The following is a 25469-nucleotide window of genomic DNA, read 5'->3' on the forward strand; positions in this document are numbered from 1 at the left end:
CACAATTTTTCCCATTATAACAAACTAAGCTTTGTAAAAGTCAAGTTTACATCTTAGTTATGCACATAGCAAGCTACTCATACATTGTGATGGATTGTTCTTTAGTAACTTTTGTGCTAATGATGTAATTTATTTTTATCTATTAGATCCTCCTTCTCCACCCCGTTTTCTTGAGGTTATTAATATAAGTAAGAATGTAGCAGATCTTAAATGGACTGTTCCAGAAAGAGATGGAGGCTCTCCAATCACAAACTACATTGTGGAAAAGAGAGATGTTAGACGCAAAGGCTGGCAGACAGTAGACACCACCATAAAGGACATCAAATGTTCTGTGACCCCACTTTCTGAAGGTTCCTTGTATGTCTTCCGAGTAGCCGCTGAGAATGCAGTAGGACAGAGTGAATATTGTGAACTGGAAGACTCCGTGTTGGCCAAAGATACATTTAGTAAGTTATCTTTCATTAACACTGAATTACAAACAAAAAAATAGTATCTAAATTTATTTTATAAGCTACTATTGTATGTACAGTAAATAACATACCCATTTTTATGTCAGTTTCTTTAACACTTGTATTGCATTTTCAGCTACACCTGGACCACCTTATGCTTTAACAGTGGTTGATATAACAAAGAGACATGTTGAATTGAAATGGGAAGCACCGAAAAATGATGGAGGAAGGCCCATACAGAGGTAGGCCACACAAAATAACAGAAATTCATAGACTATATTATGTAGTGTTTATCTGTAGAAGTATATTTAAACATGTCCATATTTTTTAAACAGATATGTTATTGAAAAGAAAGAGAAAATGGCCACACGCTGGGTAAAAGCTGGAAGGACATCTGGGCCAGACTGTCAGTTCAGGGTAACAGATGTTATTGAAGGCACAGAGGTTCAGTTCCAGGTGCGTGCTGAAAATGAAGCTGGTGTTGGCCACCCAAGTGAACCTACAGATATGTTGGCAATTGAAGACCCAACAAGTAAGTTAAAGACCCAACTAGTTTTAAGTAATATTTTACATTAGAACTTAAAAATGATCTTCAAACATTCAAATTGTTTTAGGTCCTCCATCACCTCCTCTTGAGTTACATGTAACTGATGCAAGTAGAAACCACATTTCTATTGCTTGGAAGGCTCCAGAGAAAAATGGTGGTAGCCCAATTATTGGATATCACATTGAGGCATGCCCAGCAGGCACTGAGAAGTGGATGAGAATCAATTCGCGACCAGTTAAAGAGCTGAAGTACAAAGCTGAAGAAGGCATTATTCCCGATAAAGAATATATCCTCCGTGTTAGAGCTGTCAATGCCGTTGGTGCTAGTGATCCATCAGAAATTTCAGAGAATGTGTTTGCTAAGGATCCTGACTGTAAGTATATTGTTAAGGTTCTATATCATTAAATACAGAAATTAAATTGAAAATACTATAGTAAATTATATCTATATTTTTTCTTACAGGTAACCCAACAATTGAGCTGAAGACCCAAGACATTATTGTTGTAGAAGGAGAAAAATTAACGATCCCTGTGCCATTCAGAGCTGTTCCAGTACCAACTGTTAGTTGGCATAAGGATGGCAAAGAAATTAAAATTGCAGACAGGGTATCATCAAAGAGTGACCACACCACTGCCTCTCTAGATGTTGCTAATGTTGTACATGCAGATGCTGGAGTCTATACTGTCACACTGGAAAACAAGATAGGATCAACTACTGGAACTATTAATGTTAAAGTCATAGGTAAATACTGCAAACTTTGGGGAAAGGACAGATTCATTATAACAAAAAGAGACATTTTTTCACTGTATATATTTATATTTTAAAGGTTTGCCTGGACAATGTAAGGACATAAAAGCTACCGATGTTACTAAAAATACTTGCAAAGTTTCTTGGGAGCCACCTGAATCTGATGGTGGAACCCCAATATTGCATTATGTTTTGGAGCGCAGAGAAGCTGGACGTAGAACTTACACTCCAGTGATGTCAGGAGAAAACAAACTAACATGGAATATTAAAGATCTGATACCCAATGGAGAATACTATTTCAGAGTCAAGGCGGTAAATAAAATTGGTGGTGGAGAATATCTTGAACTCAGAAACCCCATAATTGCAGAGGATGCAAAACGTAAGTTCTGCAGATTGCTACAGATCACAACAATGCATTCATAGATTTGTTTTTTTTTTAAATGTTTTGATTGTTGTTTTTTTAATACTCTCTTACAGAACGACCGGATCCACCTTTAGATCTTGATACCCATAATCCTACTTCAAAATCTATTACTTTGACATGGAAACCACCGCAGTATGATGGTGGATGCAAGATTATGGGATATGTCATCGAAAAGATTCCCAAAGGTGGTGAAAAATGGGAAAGATGCAATGACTCTCTTGTCCCTGTACTCACCTACACTGTAAAAGGTCTGGAAGACGGAAAAGAGTATCAATATCGTGTACGTGCAGAAAATGCTGCTGGAGTTAGTGAACCTTCCCGTGTCACCCCAGGAATTAAAGCTGTAGATCCAATGGGTAAGCAAAGTGCATTTAGAAAAAAAATACATAAAGTCCAAACATTAATTCTTTTTACATTCAAATTATTTTTATTAACACATAGTTCTTTATACTTCTCATCAGATCCTCCAAAAGTGTTCCTTGCTGGCAGTTTACAATCTGGACTTTCTGTCAGACAAGGAGCGGAGATTGGGCTAACTGCACATATCACTGGATCACCATATCCAACTGTTACTTGGCTTAGAAATGATGAAGTTATCAGACCAGAGGAGATAAAGAAAAGAGTGGAAAAAATTGCTCCTCGAAGGAAAAAGGATGAACCTGTTGTGGATGTACCATTCCATCTTTCTTTGCCAGAGCGTTTGACTGTTGACAACAGTAGACAAGGAGAATCTGAACTGTCTGTCAGAGATTCCTTAAGAGCTGATTACGGCATATTTACAATCAAGGTGGAAAATGACCATGGAGCTGCAAAAGCTTCATGTGAAGTAAATGTTTTGGGTAAGCAAAATATAATTAACTTCTGAGTAATGATAAAGACAAATCACATTTATGCTAAGAATTATGACATTTAGTGAATGTTGTAATAGGTGTGGGCATTTATGGGTTTTGTTTCTTTGACTTTTCAGATATACCAGGTCCACCAGTGAACTTTACTTTTGACGAAGTAAGGAAGAACTCGGTTATATGCCAGTGGGAACCTCCCTTGGATGATGGTGGCAGTGAAATCTTAAACTACGTATTAGAAAAGAAAGATAACTCAAAGGCTGAAATTGGATGGGTGATTGTAACATCTACGCTAAGGCATTGCAAATACCCAGTCACCAAACTTATTGAAGACAAAGAATACATTTTCCGTGTTACAGCTGAAAATAGATTTGGCCCAGGACCACCATGTGTCTCCCAGCCTCTGCTTGCTAAAGATCCATTTAGTAAGTTTTCTTTCAGTTTAGCAGTTTTAAGAAAGTTTATATGTGTGATATATATTTATGTCAAAAAATAACAATGATATAATGTGTGCGTTGTATAATTTCACAGCTCCCCCTGATGCACCAGAAAAGCCTGAAATTGAAGATGTTACAGCCAACAGTATGATAGTCACATGGAAGGAGCCCAAAGACAACGGAAGCCCAATATTAGGATACTGGATTGAGAAACGTGAAATAAACAGCACTCACTGGGCTCGTGTTAATAGAAACCTTATCAATGCCCTTGAAGTTAAGGCTGAAGGCCTTTTGGAGGGTCTCACATACATTTTTAGAGTTTGTGCAGAAAATGCAGGAGGAGCTGGAAAGTTCAGCGTTCCTTCTGATCCAAAGACTGCTCAAGATCCAATATGTAAGTAACAAACAAAGCAGACTAAAATACTCTTTATGCATGAAGAACAGTAAGGGCCATTGAGATGGTAAATGAGTATCCACACTCATTCTTGTTAATCGGCCCTTCTAAACAGGACAGCAAACACCTGATGAATGAGCAAAATACTCATTTGTCAGGTGCTATGATTTTAAAGCATGCTTAAAATTCCTTATTATTGGCAGCACATTATCTATTGCTGATAACATGACCTTCTATGCACACAGAAAGATTGTATTAAGCATCATACTGTTAGCATAGAAGTGTGATTGGCCAAGATAAACAGGCAATTACGGTATACCACTTCTGTTCGGCTTACATGTATCTGATCGGTAGTCATTTAAAAGCTGCAATCTTTCCCTGTAAACTCAGCATAACTTATCTTTTATCTTCTTATATCAACTTTAGTGCTTCCAGGACCACCAATTCCAAGAATTGTTGACACAAGCTCATCAGCTATTGAATTAGAATGGGATCCTCCTCTATACAATGGTGGTGGAGAAATTACAGGCTACTTTGTGGATAAACAGTTGATGGGTAGCAATGAATGGTCTCGCTGCACAGACAGGCCAGTTAAAGTTCGCAAATACACTGTTAAAGGCATTAGAGAAGGCGCAGACTACAAAGTTCGAGTGAGCGCTGTAAATGTAACTGGTGAAGGTCCTCCCGGTGTAACTGAACCCATTACAGTCCTTGAACCACAAGGTATATTTTTGTTTGATTGTATATTCTATATATAATGAAGATTCAGAAATGTGCTCTAAATTGCAAAATTATATATTGTAACCTTTTTTTTTTACTTATAGAACCTCCGGTTGTTGAGTTAGACCTTTCAGTAAGAGATGGTATTCAGATTTTGGCTGGACAGGCTCTAAAAATCCCTGCCACTGTCCTTGGACGCCCTGCACCTAAAATTGAATGGTCTATAGAAGATGGTGAACTTAATAAAGAAAAGGCTGAAATAGTTAATGAAGGAACCTCTTCTGTACTTACAATTGCTAATACAGAAAGAAAAGACCATGGAAGATATATCATCACCGCCAGTAATGAAAGTGGTACCAAATCTGCGGCAACGCGAGTTGAGATCTTTGGTAAGGAATGTTATTTAGTACATAGTTCTTTGAAATAGTTTTTGGAAATATGAATTAAGATAATTTTGACATTGTGATTTCTTCTTCAGATGTGCCTGGACCTGTAACTGAACTGAAGCCAGTTGTTGTTAACAGAAAGATGGCTCTTCTTAACTGGTCAGATCCTCTTGATGATGGTGGAAGTGACATCACAGGATTCATAATTGAAAGAAAGGATGCCAAAGCTCATATTTGGAGACAACCAATAGATACTGAGCGATCTAAATGTGATATTACAGGTCTTCTGGAGGGACAAGAATACATGTTCCGTGTCATTTGCAAGAATAAATTTGGTTCTGGTCCTCCTGTTGATTTGGGACCAATTCTTGCTGTTGATCCTAAAGGTAATCTTAAAACAAAAAATAGATATTGTTAAATATGTTTCTTCTTCTGCAAGTTATACTTGATAATCTGACATTGTAATATTTTTCTTCTAGCCCCTCCTGGTTCACCTGAAAGATTCACATATTCTGAGAGAACTAAGTCAAGTGTAACACTTGATTGGAAACCTCCACGTAATGACGGTGGTAGCCCTGTTACTGGCTATATCCTTGAGAAGAGACGACATGATGCCACTGAGTTTGAGAGATGCAATAAGAGACTTTGCCCAGACACATCATTTTTAGTAGAAAACCTTGCAGAATTGCACATGTATGAGTTCCGTGCTAAAGCTGTCAATGAAATAGGAGAAAGTGAACCATCTTTACCCCTTAATGTGGTCATTCAGGATGATGAAGGTATTTAATAGGCCCAAACCATTTTACTTTTATATTTCACAAATAATTTGTCAGTGTCCTAATTTATTTCCTGTATCTTTTCTAGTTCCACCCATTATCACCCTTCACTTGGGTGTTAGAGGTGATACAATTAAAGTTAAAGCAGGGGAGCCCGTGAACATCCCAGCTGTAGTAACTGGTCTTCCAATGCCAAAGATTGACTGGTCCAAAAATGAGGTCATAATTGAAAAAACAACACCAACATTGAAAATTGAGAAACAAGAGGTTTCAAGAAGCGAAGCTAAGACAGAAGTCATCATAGCAGCTGCACAGAGGAGTGATAAAGGAACTTACACAATCACAGCTTCCAACCGCCTTGGCTCTGTTAACCGCACTGTTAATGTTGAAGTATTTGGTATGTGCTTTATTTTGTTCTCCATAGACATTTTTACACTGCTTCCCATATATAAATTACTGACTATTTTGTTCTAAATAGATCGCCCCGCACCTCCAAGAAATCTTGCAGTTACTGACATCAAAACTGAATCCTGTTACTTGATATGGGATGCACCTGTAGACAATGGTGGAAGTGAGATCACAAATTATATAATTGACAAACGTGATGCAAGCAAGAAGAAATCTGAATGGGAAGAAGTGTCCAACATTGTAGTTGACAGGAGATATGGGGTAATTTTGTTGTTAACTAGAATATGAAACACCTCCTGTTCTAAATATAATGCTTATTTATGTCATATACATTGTGGCAATGATTAATTTATAACCATTTTACTGAAAACGTACATTACATGAACCTAGTTTCTATGTTACATAGAGAATACAATGAATGTGGGAGTTACTCAATATCCATATTACTAAACACAAATTATATTGCTTTTTTAGGTGTGGAATCTGATAACAAATGGAGAATATCAATTCAGAGTTAGGGCAGTGAACAAATATGGCATCAGTGATGACTGTTTGTCAGACAAGGCTGTAATAAAGGATCCATTTGGTCTTCCTGGTGCTCCTAAAAAACCCAAAGTTTCTGACTGCACTAGATCTTCAATGTTGGTATCTTGGGAGCCTCCGTTGGACAATGGTGGATCACCAATAACAGGCTATTGGCTTGAAAAGAGAGAGGTTGGTGGTGTATACTGGGGTCGTGTGAACAGAGCTCCAGTCACCAAACCTGCTGTGAAAGGCCTGGAATTCAATGTGTTGCGCTTGATCGAAGGTGTGGAATACCAGTTCCGTGTTATGGCTGTAAATGCAGCTGGAGTTGGACCTCCCAGTGAACCATCAGACCCTGCATTGGCTGTAGATCCAATCTGTAAGTATAAGAGATTTTTTTTTTCTAGTGGAATCAAATTGTCCTTGAATTTTACAAAAATTTGCATTCTCGAGAATAAAATTTTTTTAAAATTTGCTCTGTCTTTACCATTATGCCATGATAGTAAAAAGTATTAGGTTCTACCATATATTTTTTTCCATCTCAAATTTGGGGATGGTGCATTAATACAAGCAGTACAAAGATGTAAGTTTTTTAATTTGTGCATATTTCAACAGATGTCCCAGGTGCTCCATCATCACTAGATGTGAAGGACAAAACTAAGTCAAGCGTTACGCTTGCCTGGAAGAAACCGGACAAAGATGGTGGCAGTCCAATTAAGGGCTACATTGTTGAAATGCAGGATGAAGGCAGTTCAGACTGGAAGAAGGTCAATGAACCTGATAAGTTGTTCCCTACTTGCGAATGTGTAGTTCCAAATCTTCAAGAGCTTAAGAAATACAGATTTAGAGTTAAGGCAGTTAACGCTGCTGGTGAATCTGAGCCAAGTCAATCAACTGGTGAAATACCAGTAAAGGAAATACAAGGTAAAACATAGCTATATTGCTATTAATAAAGTGTTTCATTTTTTTTACTCTTTGAGATTAGTTGTACAAATTTGATGTACTAATGTCTTGCAGAGGAGCCTGATATCTCAATTGACTTGAAATCTCAAGACTTATTGAACGTTCGTGCTGGGTCTGCAATAAGGATTTCAGCTGTAATTAGTGGTCGTCCTGTACCCAAAGCATCATGGGAGTTTGAAGGTGCAGCTAACAAAGAGATAAAGGTAAGATACTGCAGATGTTTGTATAAAATTAAAGAAGTTGTTTGATGAATGTTGTATCCTGTTAGAGTATTAGGACACCATAGAATGATGCAATTGTAATTGTGAGCAAAATATACACTTTTCTATTCCTTTTGAACTCCAAATTAATAAGATTTGTTTTATGAGAACTTGGGACATCAATTCTGCACATCCTTGTATGGTGTATTCAGGATTTTTGCTTTATTAGCACATGCAAGATATTTAAGTAGTGTCACAGACAAAGATAAAGTTCCCTCCAAAATATGTGACAATGGGAACTTCAGGGTGTGAATAGAAATGTGAAACTTCCCCGCACTTCTCCTGACTAGAGTTGAGCGAATATCGTTGGTTCCCCACTTATTCGGCAAGCTATAGCGCTTGCATGGAGAGCCCAACACACAGGCTCTCCATGCATGTGCTGTGACTGTCACACAGCCGCAACAAATGCAGCTGCTGCGTCAATCAGCTGTTCAGCCGGCGCGATCCAGGAAGCCGGGTTCCTGCTGTAGCTTATTCGGCAAGCGCTATAGCTTGCCAAATAAGCGGGCAACCGAAGATATTTTCTCAACTCTACTCCTGACAAAGTGATCAGATGACTTTCCCAGGGGCCCTATTCTAAAAGTCATCTTTGACTCCATATTTGTAAAAATAATTTACAAAACTTCTGAACCTGAAATCTGTACATGTTTATATTATTATTATTTTTTATTATTATAGCGCCATTTATTCCATGGCGCTTTACATGTGAGGAGGGGTATACATAATAAAAACAGGTACAATAATCTTGAACAATACAAGTCCCAACTGGTACAGGAGGAGAGAGGACCCTGCCCGCGAGGGCTCACAATCTACAAGGGATGGGTGAGAATACAGTAGGTGAGGATAGAGCTGGTCATGCAGCGGTTTGGTTGATCGGTGGTTACTGCAGGTTGTAGGATTGTCGGAAAGAGGTGGGTCTTCAGGTTCTTTTTGAAGGTTTTGATGGTAGGCGAGAGTCTGATATGTTGTGGTAGAGAGTTCCAGAGTAGGGGTGATGCGCAATAGAAACCTTGTATACGATTGTGGGAAGAGGAGATAAGAGGGGAGTAGAGAAGGAGATCTTGTGAGGATCGGAGGTTGCGTGCAGGAAAGTACCGGGAGTTTATATTAGTCCTAACTTTTTTTTGTTGTTTTGGATCATAATTTTAGGATCAAGTACACAATATTCCAGTAGATTCTCAGGTATGTAAATTACTTTTCCTTCTATTGCACTATTGCATTAATTAGTATGAACCAGAATAATTTAACTTAATTAATTTAATAATTAATTTAAAGATCATAATCTTTAACCTATTCCTGCAAAGTGTCTATTAAATCTGTAACATATTTCTGCAAAGTGTCTATTAAATCTAATGGGTTAAACAATTAAAATCAATTATTATTTTATGCAATTTGTAAAATAATACATACTATGATAATAAATATAATGTAAAATAAATTGTAATAAAATATATTCAAGGCTACGAAATGCTATAATTGAATTAGTTTGCTGTAACAAAAGTTTTATAAATTTGTTTAGGTTGAGGCAACTGACACCACTTCAGTTCTCATCATTCCTGTGTCCAACAGAGGACACTCTGGAAAATACAGCATCACAGCAAAGAATAAAGCTGGACAGAAGACAGTCAATGTTAGAGTCAATGTTTTAGGTAAGCCTATACAAATATGTTTTAGATCAATACAATAGACTCAGCATCTGTACTAAGTGAGTAAGAATATATAAACTTGTAACAATGGTAACAAATTACATATTTGATAAAACTTAAATCTGCACTAAAACTGCAATCCTATTGATTGCTGCATGCATGCATATATATTTAAGATTTTCATATCATTTATTAGTTCCCATAGGGGACTTGAACCTGCAATCTCTTGATCACTTGTGCAATATGCAGTATTGCAGTATATTTAAAATTATTAGGTCTCATATTATAGCCCAGCCATCTGATTGACATTGCAACCCATCACTCACACACTCAACTTATCATGTCACAAGGTAAGCTGATGGGCTCCAGAGTGTTGCTGCCATGTTGGAGGACTTTTAAATACTGCTGCTATGCTTGACAGTGGCATTTAAAAGGTTTAATTGAGGCAATTGGAACTATCTCCAATTGCGTTAGTTATTTTTGGGTGTCAGTTAATTAATACAGATGGCACCTGTGTTCTATAAAGCGGGCTCAGATGCTGAACTTGCTCCAGTGCACAGCCTCCATACGTTTGCGGAGGTTGTCGTTTGGGTGTTAATAAATATAAAACACATATATTGTATTTTTTTTAAATTACAGATGCTCCAGGGCCACCAAAGGACCTCAAAGTTAGTGATGTCACAAGATCCACTGCTAAACTTACATGGAAAGCCCCAGATAATGATGGTGGAGACAGAATTAGGAACTACATTGTTGAAAAGAAAACTGTTGAAGGAAAATCATGGGGCAGAGTGACTACAGACTGTGCAGGAACTTCATTTACTGTGCCAGACCTCATTGACGGACAGGAATACTTATTTAGAATTACAGCCGAGAACAGATTTGGCACTGGACCTCCTATTTCAACCATTCAAAGGACAAGAGCAAGAGACCCAATACGTAAGTCTACATCAGTGTTATTCAGAATTTTCTGTATACTTACATAGTACTTTTAACATAAATTATTTTGCCAATTTTAGTAAATCACTGTTTTGTATTTATAGTTGTAGTAATATTTGTTTTCTTACTTTAAAGATCCACCTGAACCACCTACAAGGCTAAAAGCTGGTATTGTGACAAAGAATTCAGTAGCATTAACATGGAGACCACCAAAGAATGATGGAGGTGCACCTGTAACTCATTATATTATTGAACGCCTACTGTGGGATCCATCCGGAGAAGGCAAGGAATCTTGGAAGCAATGTAATAAGCGTGATGTAGAAGAAACAAAATTCACTGTTGAAGACCTAAAAGAAGGGGCTGAATATGAATTCCGTGTCAGAGCTGTAAATGAGGCTGGACACAGCAAGCCATCTTCAACTGTAGGCCCTGTTGTGGTGAAAGATCAGACTTGTAAGTAGACTATTTGAACTTGAAAACTACATTTAATAATTATATTTTTGCTTGGTATTTTCTAATCATTTTTATTTTATATTTTATTAAGGTCCACCATCTATTGAGCTCAAAGAATTTTTGGAGGCAGAAGAGGGAACAGATATCAGTATTGTTGCAAAGATCAAGGGTGTTCCTTTCCCAACATTGAAATGGTTTAAAGCACCTGCAAACAAGCCTGATGATAAAATACCCGTTCAGTATGATCAACATGTTAACAAAGTTGTCGGTGAAGAAGACTGCACATTGCTGATCCACCAGTCTCGTAGGAATGATACTGCTTTATATACTCTGACAGCAGAGAACAACTTGGGAACTGATGCAAAGGAAATGCGACTAAATGTCCTAGGTAATTATATACTTTTTACAAATTGTGCACTTATCATAAATAATCTGATATTATTCATATATTTTTAAAATACATTTTTAGTTTTTTTATTATGTATGTCATTTATTTAATCAACCTTTTTTTCTACTTTAAATAGGACGCCCTGGCCCACCAGTAGGACCAATTAAATTTGAGTCCATTACGGCTGAAAATATGACTTTGGCTTGGTTGCCTCCAAAAGACGATGGAGGCTCCAAAATTACAAACTATGTAATTGAAAAGAGAGAAGCTAACAGGAAATTATGGTCTCCTGTAACAAAAGATGTTAAAGACTGTTTATACACCATACCAAAACTGATCGAAGGTCATGAATATGTGTTCCGTATTATGGCTCAGAATAAGTATGGTGTAGGTCTTCCACTCGATAGTGAACCTGAAACAGCAAGGAATCTTTACTGTAAGTTTGATACATTTCCATTTTCTAAACCAACAACTGAATTGAGTTTTTGGCAAGATAATAATATATTGTGTATTTCCACAGCCGTTCCTGGACAGTGTGATAAACCGTCAGTCAGTAGTGTTACACGAGATTCTATGACTGTCAACTGGGAAGAGCCAGAATATGATGGTGGATCACCAGTGACTGGCTACTGGCTGGAAATGAAAGAAACCACTGGAAAGAGATGGAAGAGAGTTAACCGTGATCCCATCAAAATTATGCCATTGGGTGTTTCTCACCAAGTTACAGGGCTCATTGAAGGATCTGACTACCAGTTTAGGGTATATCCAATTAATGCAGCTGGTATTGGGCCTGCAAGTCTGCCATCTGATCCAATTACTGCTAGAGATCCTATTTGTGAGTATAATAATTAAATACACTTGTACTAAACCATAAGGAACAGCTATAGAAATACATGTTGTTTTATTGGATAATTAACAAATAGTATATATCACCCATAGCACCACCTGGACCACCTATTCCAAAGGTTACAGACTGGACCAAGTCCACAGCTGATCTAGAATGGGTGCCACCATCAAAAGACGGAGGTTCTCCAATCACCGGATACTTTGTAGAATACAAAGAAGAAGGAAAAGAGGAATGGGAAAAGGTGTGTACAAGCCTGTAACACTAATAATAATAATTTGAATTATAATATCAATCATCATGCATGCATTATTCAATAACTCTAGATTAAATTTCTTTTTTTTTAAATACATTTAGCAAAGATAAGAAAATTACATTGGAATTTTGACTTATACATGTTACTACAAAGCATCTGCATCTTTTTTTCTAGGCCAAAGAAAAAGAAATCAGAGGTACCAAATTTGTGGTATCTGGTCTCAAAGAAGGCAGCTTCTACAGGTTTAGAGTAAGGGCTGTTAATGCTGCCGGTGTTGGAGAGCCTGGGGATGTCACTGATGTTATTGAAGCCAAAGATCGAACAGGTATTTTTGCTAAAGTCTTTGAGTTTTTACACAACATTGGTGTTTTTTTTAGTTAAAGTTGTTTTCCCATATTCTCATTCAGAAGTGCACTCCTGTCCACTTTCTGGCTTCCTGCTTGGGGGGATAGTGTGCCCCTAATTGATTAGTAGTTCAGATCAGGAGCCTCTGGCTTGAATAGTTAACTCTCCAGAGATCTGGCCAACTTTAGAGCAGTGCTTACATATGTTATGGGAAAGTACTTGTAAGCGATACACTTCTTGCCTAGGAGACTTGCTTCTACTGATAGATTGAATCAGTGGCCGGTAAACTAAGCAACAAGCAATAAACAATACAATTAAAGAAGCCCTCCTCCACCCATCAAAATTTCTATCCTCTTAATATATTGCAGTCATCATATTATATAGCACTATGTACTTACAATGCTCATTTTGCCTTTATACCCAGATAATTCTTCTCTTTTCCATTTTGTCTATGACTGGGCTGTTAACTTGCAGGGCTATAGCCTGTTCAGAAATGACCGTACAGATAAGCGAGGGGGAGGGGTGTGTCTATATGTAAAATCTTCCTTAAAACCCATCCTGCGTGATAATATAGGTGAATTTAATGAAAATGTAGAGTCCCTGTGGGTGGAGATAAGGGGAGGGGGAAAAAATAATAAATTACTGATAGGGGTTTGTTATAAATCTCCAAAAATAATGGAAGCAATGGAGAATATCCTCGTAAAGCAAATAGATGAAGCTGCGACTCAAGGAGAAGTCATTATTATGGGGGACTTCAACTACCCTGAAATAGATTGGGGAACAGAAACCTGCAGTTCCAGCAAAGGTAATCGGTTTTTGACAACTATGAGAGACAATTACCTTTCACAGCTGGTTCAGGACCCAACAAGAAGGGGGGCACTGCTAGACCTAATATTAACCAACAGGCCAGACCGCATATCAAATATAAGGGTTGGGGGTCACTTGGGGAATAGTGATCACAAAATAATAAGTTTTCATGTAACCTTTAATAAGATGGGTAGTAGGGGGGTTACACGGACACTAAATTTCAGGAGGGCAAATTTCCAACGGATGAGAGAGGATCTTGGTGCAATTAACTGGGACGATATCCTGAGACATAAAAATACACAAAGAAAATGGGAGACGTTTATTAGCATCCTGGATAGGACCTGTGCACAGTATATACCGTATGGGAATAAACATACTAGAAATAGGAGGAAACCAATATGGTTAAATAGAGCTGTTAGGGGCGCAATAAGGAACAAAAAGAAAGCATTTAGAGAATTAAAGGAAGTAGGTAGTGATGAGGCATTAAATAAATACAGAAAATTAAATAAATTCTGTAAAAAGCAAATCAAGGCAGCAAAGATTGAGACAGAGAGACTCATTGCCAGAGAGAGTAAAAATAATCCCAAAATATTCTTTAACTATATAAATAGTAAGAAACTAAAAAATGACAGTGTTGGCCCCCTTAAAAATAGTCTGGGTGAAATGGTGGATGAGGATGAGGAAAAAGCCAATATGCTAAATGACTTTTTTTCATCAGTATTTACAAAAGAAAATCCCATGGCAGACAATATGATCAGTGATAAAAATTCCCCATTAAATGTCACCTGCTTAACCCAGCAGGAAGTACGGCGGCATCTAAAAATCACTAAAATTGACAAATCTCCGGGCCCGGATGGGATACACCCCCGAGTACTGCAGGAACTAAGTACAGTCATTGATAGACCATTATTTTTAATCTTTAAAGAGTCCATAATAACAGGGTCTGTACCACAGGACTGGCGTATAGCAAATGTGGTGCCAATATTCAAAAAAGGGGCAAAAACTGAACTCGGTAATTATAGGCCAGTAAGTTTAACCTCTACTGTGGGTAAAATCCTGGAGGGCATTCTAAGGGATGCTATACTGGAGTATCTGAAGAGGAATAACCTCATGACCCAGTATCAGCACGGGTTTACTAGGGACCGCTCATGTCAGACTAATTTGATCAGCTTCTATGAAGAGGTAAGTTCCGGACTGGACCAAGGGAACCCAGTGGACGTAGTGTATATGGACTTTTCCAAAGCTTTTGATACGGTGCCACACAAAAGGTTGTTACATAAAATGAGAGTAATGGGGATAGGGGAAAATATGTGTAAGTGGGTTGAGAGCTGGCTCAGGGATAGGAGACAAATGGTGGTTATTAATGGAGCACACTCGGACTGGGTCGCGATTAGCAGTGGGGTACCACAGGGGTCAGTATTGGGCCCTCTTCTTTTTAACATATTTATTAATGACCTTGTAGGGGGCATTCAGAGTAGAATTTCAATATTTGCAGATGACACTAAACTCTGTAGGGTAATCAATACAGGGGAGGACAATTTTATATTACAGGATGATTTATGTAAACTAGAAGCTTGGGCTGATAAATGGCAAATGAGCTTTAATGGGGATAAATGTAAGGTCATGCACTTGGGTAGAAGTTATAAGATGTATAACTATGTGCTTAATTCTAAAACTCTGGGCAAAACCATCAATGAAAAAGACCTGGGTGTATGGGTGGATGACAGACTCCTATTCAGTGGCCAGTGTCAGGCAGCTGCTACAAAGGCAAATAAAATAATGGGATGTATTAAAAGAGGCATAGATGCTCATGAGGAGAACATAATTTTACCTCTATACAAATCACTAGTTCGACCACACTTAGAATACTGTGCACAGTTCTAGTCTCCGGTGTATAAGAAAGACATAGCTGAACTGGAGCGGGTGCAGAGAAGAGCGACCAAGGTTATTAGAGGACTGGGGGGTCTGCAATACCAAGATAGGTTATTACACTTGGGGCTATTTAGTTTGGAAAAACGAAGACTAAGGGGTGATCTTATTTTAATGTATAAATATATGAGGGGACAGTACAAAGACCTTTCTGATGATCTTTTTAATCATAGACCTGAGACAGGGACAAGGGGGCATACTCTACGTCTGGAGGAAAGAAGGTTTAAGCATAATAACAGACGCGGATTCTTTACTGTAAGAGCAGTGAGACTATAGAACTCTCTGCCGTATGATGTTGTAATGAGTGATTCATTACTTAAATTTAAGAGGGGACTAGATACCTTTCTGGAAAAGTATAATATTACAGGGTATATACACTAGATTCCTTGATAAGGCGTTGATCCAGGGAACTAGTCTGATTGCCGTATGTGGAGTCGGGAAGGAATTTTTTTCCCCATGGTGGAGTTACTCTTTGCCACATGGGGTTTTTTTGCCTTCCTCTGGATCAACATGTTAGGGCATGTTAGGTTAGGCTATGGGTTGAACTAGATGGACTCAAAGTCTTCCTTCAACCTCAATAACTATGTAACTATGTAACTATGTAACATCACGGGATTAAAAACTGATTAGCTGAGTCCTTCTAAGCTCTATGTAGAAACAGGAGGTCAATTTTCCCTGTATCACTCATCAGTCACTGCAAAAGTCCCTTGCAGGAGGGAGTGGAGAGCAGCTGGATCAGGAGCTGAAGAGGGGAATGATTTCTGCAGGGACAAGAAACATCATGTTTCTACATACAGCACAGAAAAGAGTATAATTAACTGGGTAAAAAGGCAAAATGAGCAATTGTAAGTACACAGTGCTATATTATGATGTCTGCAATATATGAAGAGGATAACAATTTTGATGAGCGTGCTTCTTTAGTAATACCCCCATTGTGAGAACAGAGATGATTTTTAATAAGGAGTAAATTGCAAAGTTGCTTATTTTTACAAGCACTTTGCAATTTAATCAATTTATCATTATGAGCCAACCGCTTTAAGTAAAACACTAGAAAGTACAATTATATATTGAATAAATAGTATAATATATAATACTGCCTTCTTCCTATTTTGCTAAAAATGTTCGTGTTTTATTAAAGAAAAGATGTAATCTGTTTTTTTTACTCCTTTAGTGTTACCGGATATTCAGTTAGATGCCAGTGTCAAAGAGAGAATCGTTGTTCATGCTGGTGGGGTTATCCGAATTATAGCTTATATTTCTGGCAAGCCAGCGCCTGAAATTACTTGGAACAGAGATGACAAACCTTTACCACCTGAAGCTACCATTGAAACAACAGCCATAAGTTCATCTTTGGTTATTAAAAAATGCCAGAGAAATCATCAAGGAATATACAATCTGATTGCCAAAAATGCTGGAGGTGAAAGAAGGAAGACTATTATCGTTGACGTCCTGGGTAATCAATCCATTATCCATATTAAAAGTTGTATAATACATACAATAAAAAGCACTAGACAGTATATGTTGCAAATACCATATACAATAAGCTGACTTTCTCTTATCTGCAGATGTTCCTGGACCAGTAAGCCAACCTTTCCAGACGGAAAATCTAACAATTGACTCATGTAAACTGACCTGGTTCTCACCTGAAGACGATGGAGGCTCAACAATTACTAATTATATAATTGAAAAACGAGAAGCTGACCGCCGAGGCTGGTCTCCAGTAACTTATAACGTGACAAGACAAAATGCAACAGTTCAAGGGCTCATTGAAGGAACTGCCTACTTCTTCCGCATTGCACCTGAAAATATTATTGGAATGGGTCCATTCGTAGAGACCACCAAGGAGATAGTTATAAGAGAGCCAATATGTAAGTTAAGGGAGATTTATCTCTTTTAGTGATTATTTCAGTATATTACTTATATAGTAGCATTCTCAATGATAAATCATAAGTTAGTTATCAAATTTAAAGTGTTATGTCTTCTTCCTTATAGCTGTTCCTGAACGTCCTGAGGATCTTCAAGTAACAGCAGTCACAAAAGATTCAATAAGTTTGAGTTGGAATCCACCCAAGTATAATGGAGGATCTGACATTACAATGTATGTCTTGGAATGCCGACTCATTGGAAAAGACAAGTTCTATAGAGCCACCAAGGAAAAACTCCTTAATAGGACATATAACCATGAGGGGTTGAAGGAGGGTGACACCTATGAATATCGTGTCAGTGCTGTCAACATTGTCGGACAAGGGAAACCTTCATTCTGCACAAAACCTATTACATGCAAAGATGAATTAGGTATGCATGTTTCTATTTATTTTACATGACCGTAATGACTGGGCTGTGTAATCGTCACAATAATATTTGTATTTACATTTCTTTACAGCACCACCAACAATTGAGCTTGACTTCCGAGATAAATTAATTGCACGTGTTGGGGAAGCTTTTGCTATGAATGGCCGATACACAGGAAAACCAGCACCAAAGATTACCTGGTTAAAAGATAATATAACGGTTAAGGAAGATGAACGTACAAAGATCAAGACTACTCCAAATACCTTGTGTCTGGGTATTCTTAAATCTGTCAGAGAAGATTCAGGAAAATACTCTGTTGTTGTTGAAAACAGCACTGGAGTAAGAAAAGGATTTTGCGATGTCATTGTAGTTGGTAAGTAAATTCATTTGAGGAATAAAATGTGATATATCACTTGATATACTGTATGTATATACAATATGTATATATTTATATGTATGTGTGTATGTTTATATATATATATATGTACTTTATTGCTTATTTTATATAGATCGACCCCAGCCGCCAGTTGGTCCTGTGATATTTGATGAAGTTCACAGAGATCATATGGTTATCTCCTGGAAACCTCCTCTCGATGATGGTGGTAGTGCAATAACTAATTATGTTGTTGAAAAGAAGGACAGCAACAGAGACCTCTGGATGCCTGTAACATCAGCAACTACTAAAACAACCTGCAAAGTTCCTAAACTTCTCGAAGGACGAGAATACAGCATTCGAATCTGTGCAGAAAACACCTATGGCATCAGCGATCCTCTTATATCTGATGAAATTAAGGCCAAAGACCGCTATAGTAAGGCATCTTTTCATATTTTGGAAGCACATATATTTCTATCAAGATCATGATTTAACTAGATTTTTTTAATTATTAGGAGTTCCTGAGGCACCTGAACAACCACTCGTTAAGGAAGTAACAAAAGATTCTGCATTGGTTTTGTGGAATAGACCACGTGATGGTGGAAAACCCATATTTGCCTACATTGTAGAAAAGAAAGAAACCATGTCCAACAGGTGGACTAAAGTCTCAAGAGAGCCGATTTATCCAGATACTCAATACAGAGTAACAGATCTGCTTGAAGGATGTGAATATGAGTTTAGAGTATCTGCAGAAAATGAAGTTGGTATAGGTGACCCAAGTCCACCATCTAAACCATTCTTTGCCAATGATCCAATATGTAAGTGGTTAAGTGCACTTATTTATTTCCTCTAACATTGCTTTATAGCTAGCTTACTGCATTATTATTTTTTTTACTATGTGTACTGTACCTTGATATTCTAAATTAGTGAATATATATTTTTTATACACCAAATTTGGTAGTTTTTTTCATGAGGTTAAAAAAAATATATCGAGACTCTTTGTATGTACGGTATTAGTACAGCAAGCCTAAATTCTGAGACAGTAGGAAGGCATAATTAATCCTGTAGACATGTTTAGTTTTCATGGCATATTAACTTATGAATGCAGATAGGTGAACAAATGCTGTATTCTGTTTTTTTTCTAGTGAAGCCAAGCCCACCAGTGAACCCAGAAGCAGTAGATAAAACCAAGAATTCTGTTGACTTGTCTTGGCATCCACCAAGACACGATGGTGGAGGGAAGATAATTGGCTACCTTGTAGAATACCAAAAGGTTGGTGAAGAAGAATGGAAGAAATCCAATCATGCTCCTGATGGCTGTCCTGATACAAAGCACAAAGTGGTTGGGCTTACAGAAGGTGACACATACAAGTTTAGGATAATGGCAGTGAACTCTGCTGGTGAATCTGAGCCTGCTTATATCCGGGATCCAGTTCAAGCTAAGGACAGGCTTGGTAAATTTTATTTCCTAAAATAAGGTGTACCAAATTTGTCTAAGGTCATTTTCAACAGGTTTGCTAAAATTGTATTTCTTTTTTTTTCTTACCACAGAGCCACCTGAGCTGTTATTAGATGCAAACATGGCACGAGAACAACAGGTCAAGGCTGGAAATACTATTACACTGAGCGCTGTAATCAAAGGAATGCCGTTCCCCAAAGTAACCTGGAAAAAGGACGAGAAAGAAGTACCTATGAAGGCAGATATTACGGTCACACCTGTTGGAAGCAAGCTTGAAATACGGAACTCCGCCAAAGAAGATGCTGGAGTGTATTCTTTGACAGTAGAAAATGAAGCAGGCAGCAAGACTGTGCAAGTTAAAGTTATTGTTCTTGGTAAGATCTATACATTTTATTTTCCTTATTTATTTATATTGACAAAAAAACAATAAAGAATAATGGATAATATTCTATTTTTAGATAAACCTGGTCCTCCAAGAAATCTACAAATCAGTGAAATCAGAAAGGATTCATGCTATCTTACCTGGAAAGAGCCAGAAGACAATGGCGGTGCAGTCATTAGCAACTATGTTGTTGAGAAGCGCGATGTTGCCAACCCTCGTTGGGTACCTATTTCCACTACATCCAAAAAACACAGCATTATAGCTAAACATCTTATGGAAGGATCGCAATATATGTTCCGTGTTGCTGCAGAGAACCAGTTTGGACGGGGTCCTTATGTTGAATCCCCTAAGCCAATAAAGGCTATTGATCCAATTTGTAAGTATAATTTGTAATATAATTAGCCTAGTGTGTATTTGCTTCATTTGGGCACCAGCATAATGTAATTTGTATTTTTATCTTATACCCAGATCCACCTGGACCACCAAAGAACCTGCATCATGTTGATGTAGACAAAACTGAAGTCTCTCTTGCTTGGAACTATCCAGACCGTGATGGTGGTGCTGAAATTACTGGCTTCGTAGTAGACTACCAAGAAGACGGTACAGAAGACTGGACCAACTTTAAGACTGTTTCCATACCAGAATGCCTTGTTACTGGGCTGAAGCATGGAAAGATTTACAAATTCCGTGTACGAGCTGAGAACGTTGCTGGACTCAGTCGCCCAGATGTAACTGTACCAATTGAATGCCAAGAAAAAATAGGTAATAATAACCACATTTTTTTTACCACCATACTCATGACTACATCGTTTTTCACTTATGCTGAACATAACATTTTTTTCTTTTTTCTCACTTTTCAGCTGCTCCAAGCATAGAAGTTGATGTTAAGTTAATTGAAGGTATTGTAGTCAAAGCGGGTACAACCGTAAGATTCCCTGCAATCATGAGAGGAATCCCAGTTCCAACTGCTAAGTGGGTAACTGACAACACAGAAATAAAATCAGAAGGCAACTATAAAATTGATACTGACAGTTTTTCAACTGTGCTTACAATCAACAATTGTACAAGAAAGGATACAGGAGAATATCAACTGACAGTATCAAATGTTGCTGGCAGCAAGACAGTTGCTCTACATCTCACAGTTTTGGATGTTCCTGGACCACCAACAGGTCCATTAAATATCCTGGAAGTTACACCAGAATTTATGGTAATCTCCTGGAGGCCACCAAAGGATGATGGTGGAACTGCTGTAATGAACTATATTGTAGAAAAGTGTGAAGGCAAGAAAGAAACGTGGGGAATAGTAAGCAGTGGCAGTATTCAAATGAAGGCTAAGGTACCCAGACTTCAAAAGGGTTATGAGTATACTTTCCGTGTTAGCGCTGAAAACAAGATGGGTATTGGTAAACCCTTAGAATCTCAGCCTACTGTTGCCAAGCATATGTTTGATCCACCATCCCCACCTGGAAAGCCAGTAGTGTCCGATATAACTGAGAATGCTGCAACTGTATCTTGGACAATTCCTAAATCTGATGGTGGCAGTCCAATAAGTGGCTATATTGTTGAAAGAAGAGAGATTTCTGGCAAATGGGTAAGAGTTAATAAGACCCCGGTGCTTGATCTCAGATACCGTGCTACTGGGCTATATGAAGGAAACACCTATGAATTTAGAGTATTTGCTGAGAATATTGCTGGACTCAGTAAACCTTCTCCAATATCTGATCCAGTAAAGGCATCTCGTCCTATAACACCACCAGGACCACCAATTAATCCCAAACTTAAAGACAAGAGCAGAGAAACAGCTGACTTAGTATGGACGAAGCCCACTAGAGATGGTGGTAGTCCAATTTTGGGATATATCGTTGAATGCCAAAAATCAGGATCAGCTCAGTGGAACAGAATTAATGCTGATGATCTCATTAAGCAGTGTGCATTTAGAGTCCCAGGTCTGATTGAAGGAAATGAATACCGATTCCGTATTAAAGCAGCAAATATAGTTGGAGAAGGAGAACCTAGAGAACTTCCAGAATCTGTCACTGCAAAGGATATTCTTCATCCACCAGAAGTTGATCTTGATTTGACTTGTCGTGACTTACTAACTGTACGAGTTGGCCAAACTATTAATATTACTGCTCGCGTTAAAGGCAGGCCAGATCCAGACTTAACATGGTCAAAAGATGGCAAAGTAGTAACCCCAGACAACAGAACTGAAATGACACAAGACTTCCCTCCAGTTGGTTTGCACATAAAAACAGCAACAAGAGCTGACCATGGTAAATATACAATTGTGGCCAAGAACAGCAGTGGTCAAGCACAAGGTGTGGTTGTGGTCAATGTGCTAGATAGACCTGGACCTTGTCAGAATCTTAAGATAGGCTATGTCACTAAAGATTCTTGCATGGTTTCTTGGGAAAATCCTCAAGATAATGGTGGTTCAGAAATAACAAATTATATTGTGGAATACCGTGAGCCAAATCAAAGAGGATGGTACGTCATTTCTTCCGACCTTACAAAGAGGTTGATTAAAGCAACGCTTATAGAAAATCATGAATATTTCTTCAGAGTCTGTGCAGAAAACAAAGTTGGACCTGGTCCAGTTGTTGAGACAAAGACACCTATCCTGGCTATTAATCCAGTTGAAAAGCCTGGAGAACCAGAAAACCTTCATATTGCTGAAGTAGGAAAAACATTTGTCTTTTTGAAATGGAGAAAACCAGATTATGATGGCGGAAGCCCCAACCTATCATACCATGTTGAAAGAAAACTAAAAGATTCAGATGAATGGGAAAGGGTCCATAAAGGCAGTATCAAAGAAACAAGCTTCCTTATAGATAGATGCGCTGAAAACCAGCTATACCAATTTAGAGTTCAGACCAAGAATGAAGGAGGTGAAAGCAACTGGGTTAAGACAAGTGAGGTGTTAGTAAAGGAGGAACTTTTAAAACCTGCACTTGACTTGAAATTGACTGGAGTGATAGTTGTCAAAGCTGGAGAAACAATTAGAATTGAAGCTGGAGTAAGAGGAAAGCCACAGCCAGAAATAGCCTGGGTAAAAGATAAAGATACAACAGATATATCTAAGTCTCCAAGATTAAAGCTTGAAACTGGAACAGATTACACTAAATTTATTCTGGAAAAATCTAGAAGGTCTGATAGTGGTAAATATGTGGTCACAGCTACAAACCCTGCTGGAAGTTTTACCGCACATGCTACTGTCAATGTACTTGATGTACCTGGACCAATACAAAACCTGAAAATTTCAGATATATCAAGTGACAGATGCACACTCAGTTGGGATCAACCAGAAGATGATGGTGGCTGTGAAATACAAAACTATATCTTAGAGAAATGTGAGTGCAAGCGCATGGTATGGTCAACATACTCTTCATCCGTGATCCTAAATCGTGCACAAGTAACTCGTCTGATAGAAGGAAATGAATACCTTTTCAGAGTTCGTGCAGAGAATAAAATGGGTACTGGTCCACCAACAGAAACCAAACCAATCATTGCCAAAACACGTTATAGTAGACCTGGACCTCCAGAACCTCCAGAAGTCACCAAAGTAAGCAAGGAAGAAATGACTGTAGTCTGGAATGCACCAGAATTTGATGGTGGCAAGTCTGTTACTGGATACATTCTTGAGAAAAAAGAAAAGCGGTCATTGAGGTGGGTTGCTGTAACCAAATCAGCAATACCAGAAAGGCGTCTTAAAGTGACCAATCTTATCCCAGGACATGAATACCAATTCCGTGTTAAAGCTGAAAATGAAATTGGTCTAGGAGATCCAAGTGGGCCATCAAGACCTATTGTTGCAAAGGACCCTATAGGTAATTCAAATACCTGTTTGTTTAATTTATTATTATGTTATATTCTATATACTGTATGTAATTCTCTATTTTTGCTTCCTCTGCAGAACCACCTGGTCCACCAACAAATCTGAAAGTGGCTGATAGCACAAAAACTTCAATTACTCTTGGATGGGGAAAACCTGTCTATGATGGTGGTGCCCCAATAATTGGATATATTGTAGAAATTAGACTTAAGGGTGAAGCTAAGGATGCTGAGGAAGGCTGGAAGAGATGCAATGTTGCTGCCCAGCTTATTCACACACAATTTAGTGTGACAAGTCTTAGTGAAAAACAGGAATATGAGTTTAGAGTTTCAGCACAGAACCAGGTTGGCATTGGAAGACCCGCTGAACTGAAAGAAGCCGTCTCACCCAAAGAAATATTGGGTATGTTTTTCTTTGCAAAGTTACAAAAAAATGCTAATGTGATAAACCCATTCTATGTAAAATGTGATCAGTGAAGGTCCCATCTCTAGAACCCCTATGAATCCTAGGAATTCAGGGGCTGTATGGAAAATTGCAGCACCAGCCCCATTAAATGACTAGAGCAAGCAGTTCCCTGTAAAGTCGGGTGGCCAGAGACACAGCTGTGTTGGAAAATGTGTTAGGTTGCCATAAGCCTAAAACAGCACAGTTTCCCTTATCTGCTATAAATTTTGGAAATGGTAGTTACCTTTAAAGTCAATCAAGTCCTAGGTCCATTAAACTAATTTTTATTTCTTAATCTTTTTTTCAGAAACTCCTGAAATTGAATTGGATGCAAGCATGAGAAAACTGGTCACTGTAAGAGCAGGATGCCCTATACGGTTGTTTGCTGTAGTAAGAGGAAGACCAGCACCTAAAGTCACATGGAGAAGAATGGGTGTAGATAACGTAGTCAGAAAAGGACAAGTTGATCTTCTTGATACTATGGCTTTCTTAGTTATTCCTAACAGCACTCGCGACGATTCTGGCAAATACTCCTTGTCCCTTGTAAATGTAGCAGGAGAAAAGGCAGTGTTCGTCAATGTGAGAGTACTTGGTAAGTTAGAGATAAAAAAAAAATAAAGGAGACTATATTAAGTGCAGCATCTCTATGTGTTTTGTTTTTGCATTAATAAAATCTGATTTGCTTTTTATAGACACCCCAGGACCTGTGGGAGACTTTACTATTTCAGATGTTACAAAAATGTCATGTCAACTTTCATGGGTACCTCCAGAAAATGATGGTGGAAGTCAAGTGACTCATTACATCTTAGAAAAGCGAGAAGTAGACAGGAAGACATGGGCACCGGTAGTGGCAGACTGGAAGAAAACTAGTTTTAAAGTGGCCAATCTTGTACGTGGAACAGAATACTTTTTCAGAGTTACCGCTGTCAATGAATATGGATCAGGTGTTCCAAGGGACACACCTAAGACTATACTTGCAACCGATCCTATAAGTGAGTATTATGTACCAAAACATTTCTAGCTTTAATTGATATTGTTCCAAATCACATAAGTTAAAAACTTTCCACATCAGCCTATTCTGTATTTTGATATTTATGACAAAAAGTTTTATAATGATTTTCAGATCCATTTTCATCCTAAGCACTCCAATTTGCATACATTTCTTTGTCCAGGAATATTTATTTTTTCTCTAAATCTTT

At 38.1% G+C, this 25469-nt stretch overlaps 1 protein-coding gene across 1 annotated transcript in view; it reads left to right on the forward strand.

The window, feature by feature from the left end:
• TTN (titin) overlaps nucleotides 1-25469 on the forward strand; it is a 285913-nt gene that overhangs the window by 202839 nt on the left and 57605 nt on the right. The window contains exons 220-261 of the mRNA XM_077272621.1: nucleotides 147-446; nucleotides 586-691; nucleotides 785-981; nucleotides 1064-1369; nucleotides 1459-1737; nucleotides 1823-2122; nucleotides 2221-2523; nucleotides 2629-3006; nucleotides 3135-3437; nucleotides 3544-3843; nucleotides 4270-4566; nucleotides 4668-4952; nucleotides 5042-5335; nucleotides 5429-5728; nucleotides 5814-6122; nucleotides 6204-6394; nucleotides 6608-7037; nucleotides 7274-7582; nucleotides 7676-7824; nucleotides 9031-9063; nucleotides 9401-9530; nucleotides 10167-10466; nucleotides 10602-10919; nucleotides 11011-11307; nucleotides 11444-11743; nucleotides 11828-12142; nucleotides 12247-12395; nucleotides 12582-12732; nucleotides 16660-16941; nucleotides 17054-17356; nucleotides 17481-17783; nucleotides 17872-18153; nucleotides 18290-18589; nucleotides 18669-18971; nucleotides 19299-19607; nucleotides 19705-19986; nucleotides 20071-20370; nucleotides 20463-20756; nucleotides 20855-23821; nucleotides 23908-24228; nucleotides 24578-24862; nucleotides 24963-25262. Of these exons, the coding sequence (XP_077128736.1) occupies nucleotides 147-446; nucleotides 586-691; nucleotides 785-981; nucleotides 1064-1369; nucleotides 1459-1737; nucleotides 1823-2122; nucleotides 2221-2523; nucleotides 2629-3006; nucleotides 3135-3437; nucleotides 3544-3843; nucleotides 4270-4566; nucleotides 4668-4952; nucleotides 5042-5335; nucleotides 5429-5728; nucleotides 5814-6122; nucleotides 6204-6394; nucleotides 6608-7037; nucleotides 7274-7582; nucleotides 7676-7824; nucleotides 9031-9063; nucleotides 9401-9530; nucleotides 10167-10466; nucleotides 10602-10919; nucleotides 11011-11307; nucleotides 11444-11743; nucleotides 11828-12142; nucleotides 12247-12395; nucleotides 12582-12732; nucleotides 16660-16941; nucleotides 17054-17356; nucleotides 17481-17783; nucleotides 17872-18153; nucleotides 18290-18589; nucleotides 18669-18971; nucleotides 19299-19607; nucleotides 19705-19986; nucleotides 20071-20370; nucleotides 20463-20756; nucleotides 20855-23821; nucleotides 23908-24228; nucleotides 24578-24862; nucleotides 24963-25262 (14160 nt within the window). The remainder of the gene's footprint in view (nucleotides 1-146; nucleotides 447-585; nucleotides 692-784; nucleotides 982-1063; nucleotides 1370-1458; nucleotides 1738-1822; nucleotides 2123-2220; nucleotides 2524-2628; nucleotides 3007-3134; nucleotides 3438-3543; nucleotides 3844-4269; nucleotides 4567-4667; nucleotides 4953-5041; nucleotides 5336-5428; nucleotides 5729-5813; nucleotides 6123-6203; nucleotides 6395-6607; nucleotides 7038-7273; nucleotides 7583-7675; nucleotides 7825-9030; nucleotides 9064-9400; nucleotides 9531-10166; nucleotides 10467-10601; nucleotides 10920-11010; nucleotides 11308-11443; nucleotides 11744-11827; nucleotides 12143-12246; nucleotides 12396-12581; nucleotides 12733-16659; nucleotides 16942-17053; nucleotides 17357-17480; nucleotides 17784-17871; nucleotides 18154-18289; nucleotides 18590-18668; nucleotides 18972-19298; nucleotides 19608-19704; nucleotides 19987-20070; nucleotides 20371-20462; nucleotides 20757-20854; nucleotides 23822-23907; nucleotides 24229-24577; nucleotides 24863-24962; nucleotides 25263-25469) is intronic.

The sequence above is a fragment of the Ranitomeya variabilis genome, chromosome 7, assembly GCF_051348905.1.
Source record: "Ranitomeya variabilis isolate aRanVar5 chromosome 7, aRanVar5.hap1, whole genome shotgun sequence".
NCBI lineage: Eukaryota > Metazoa > Chordata > Amphibia > Anura > Dendrobatidae > Ranitomeya > Ranitomeya variabilis.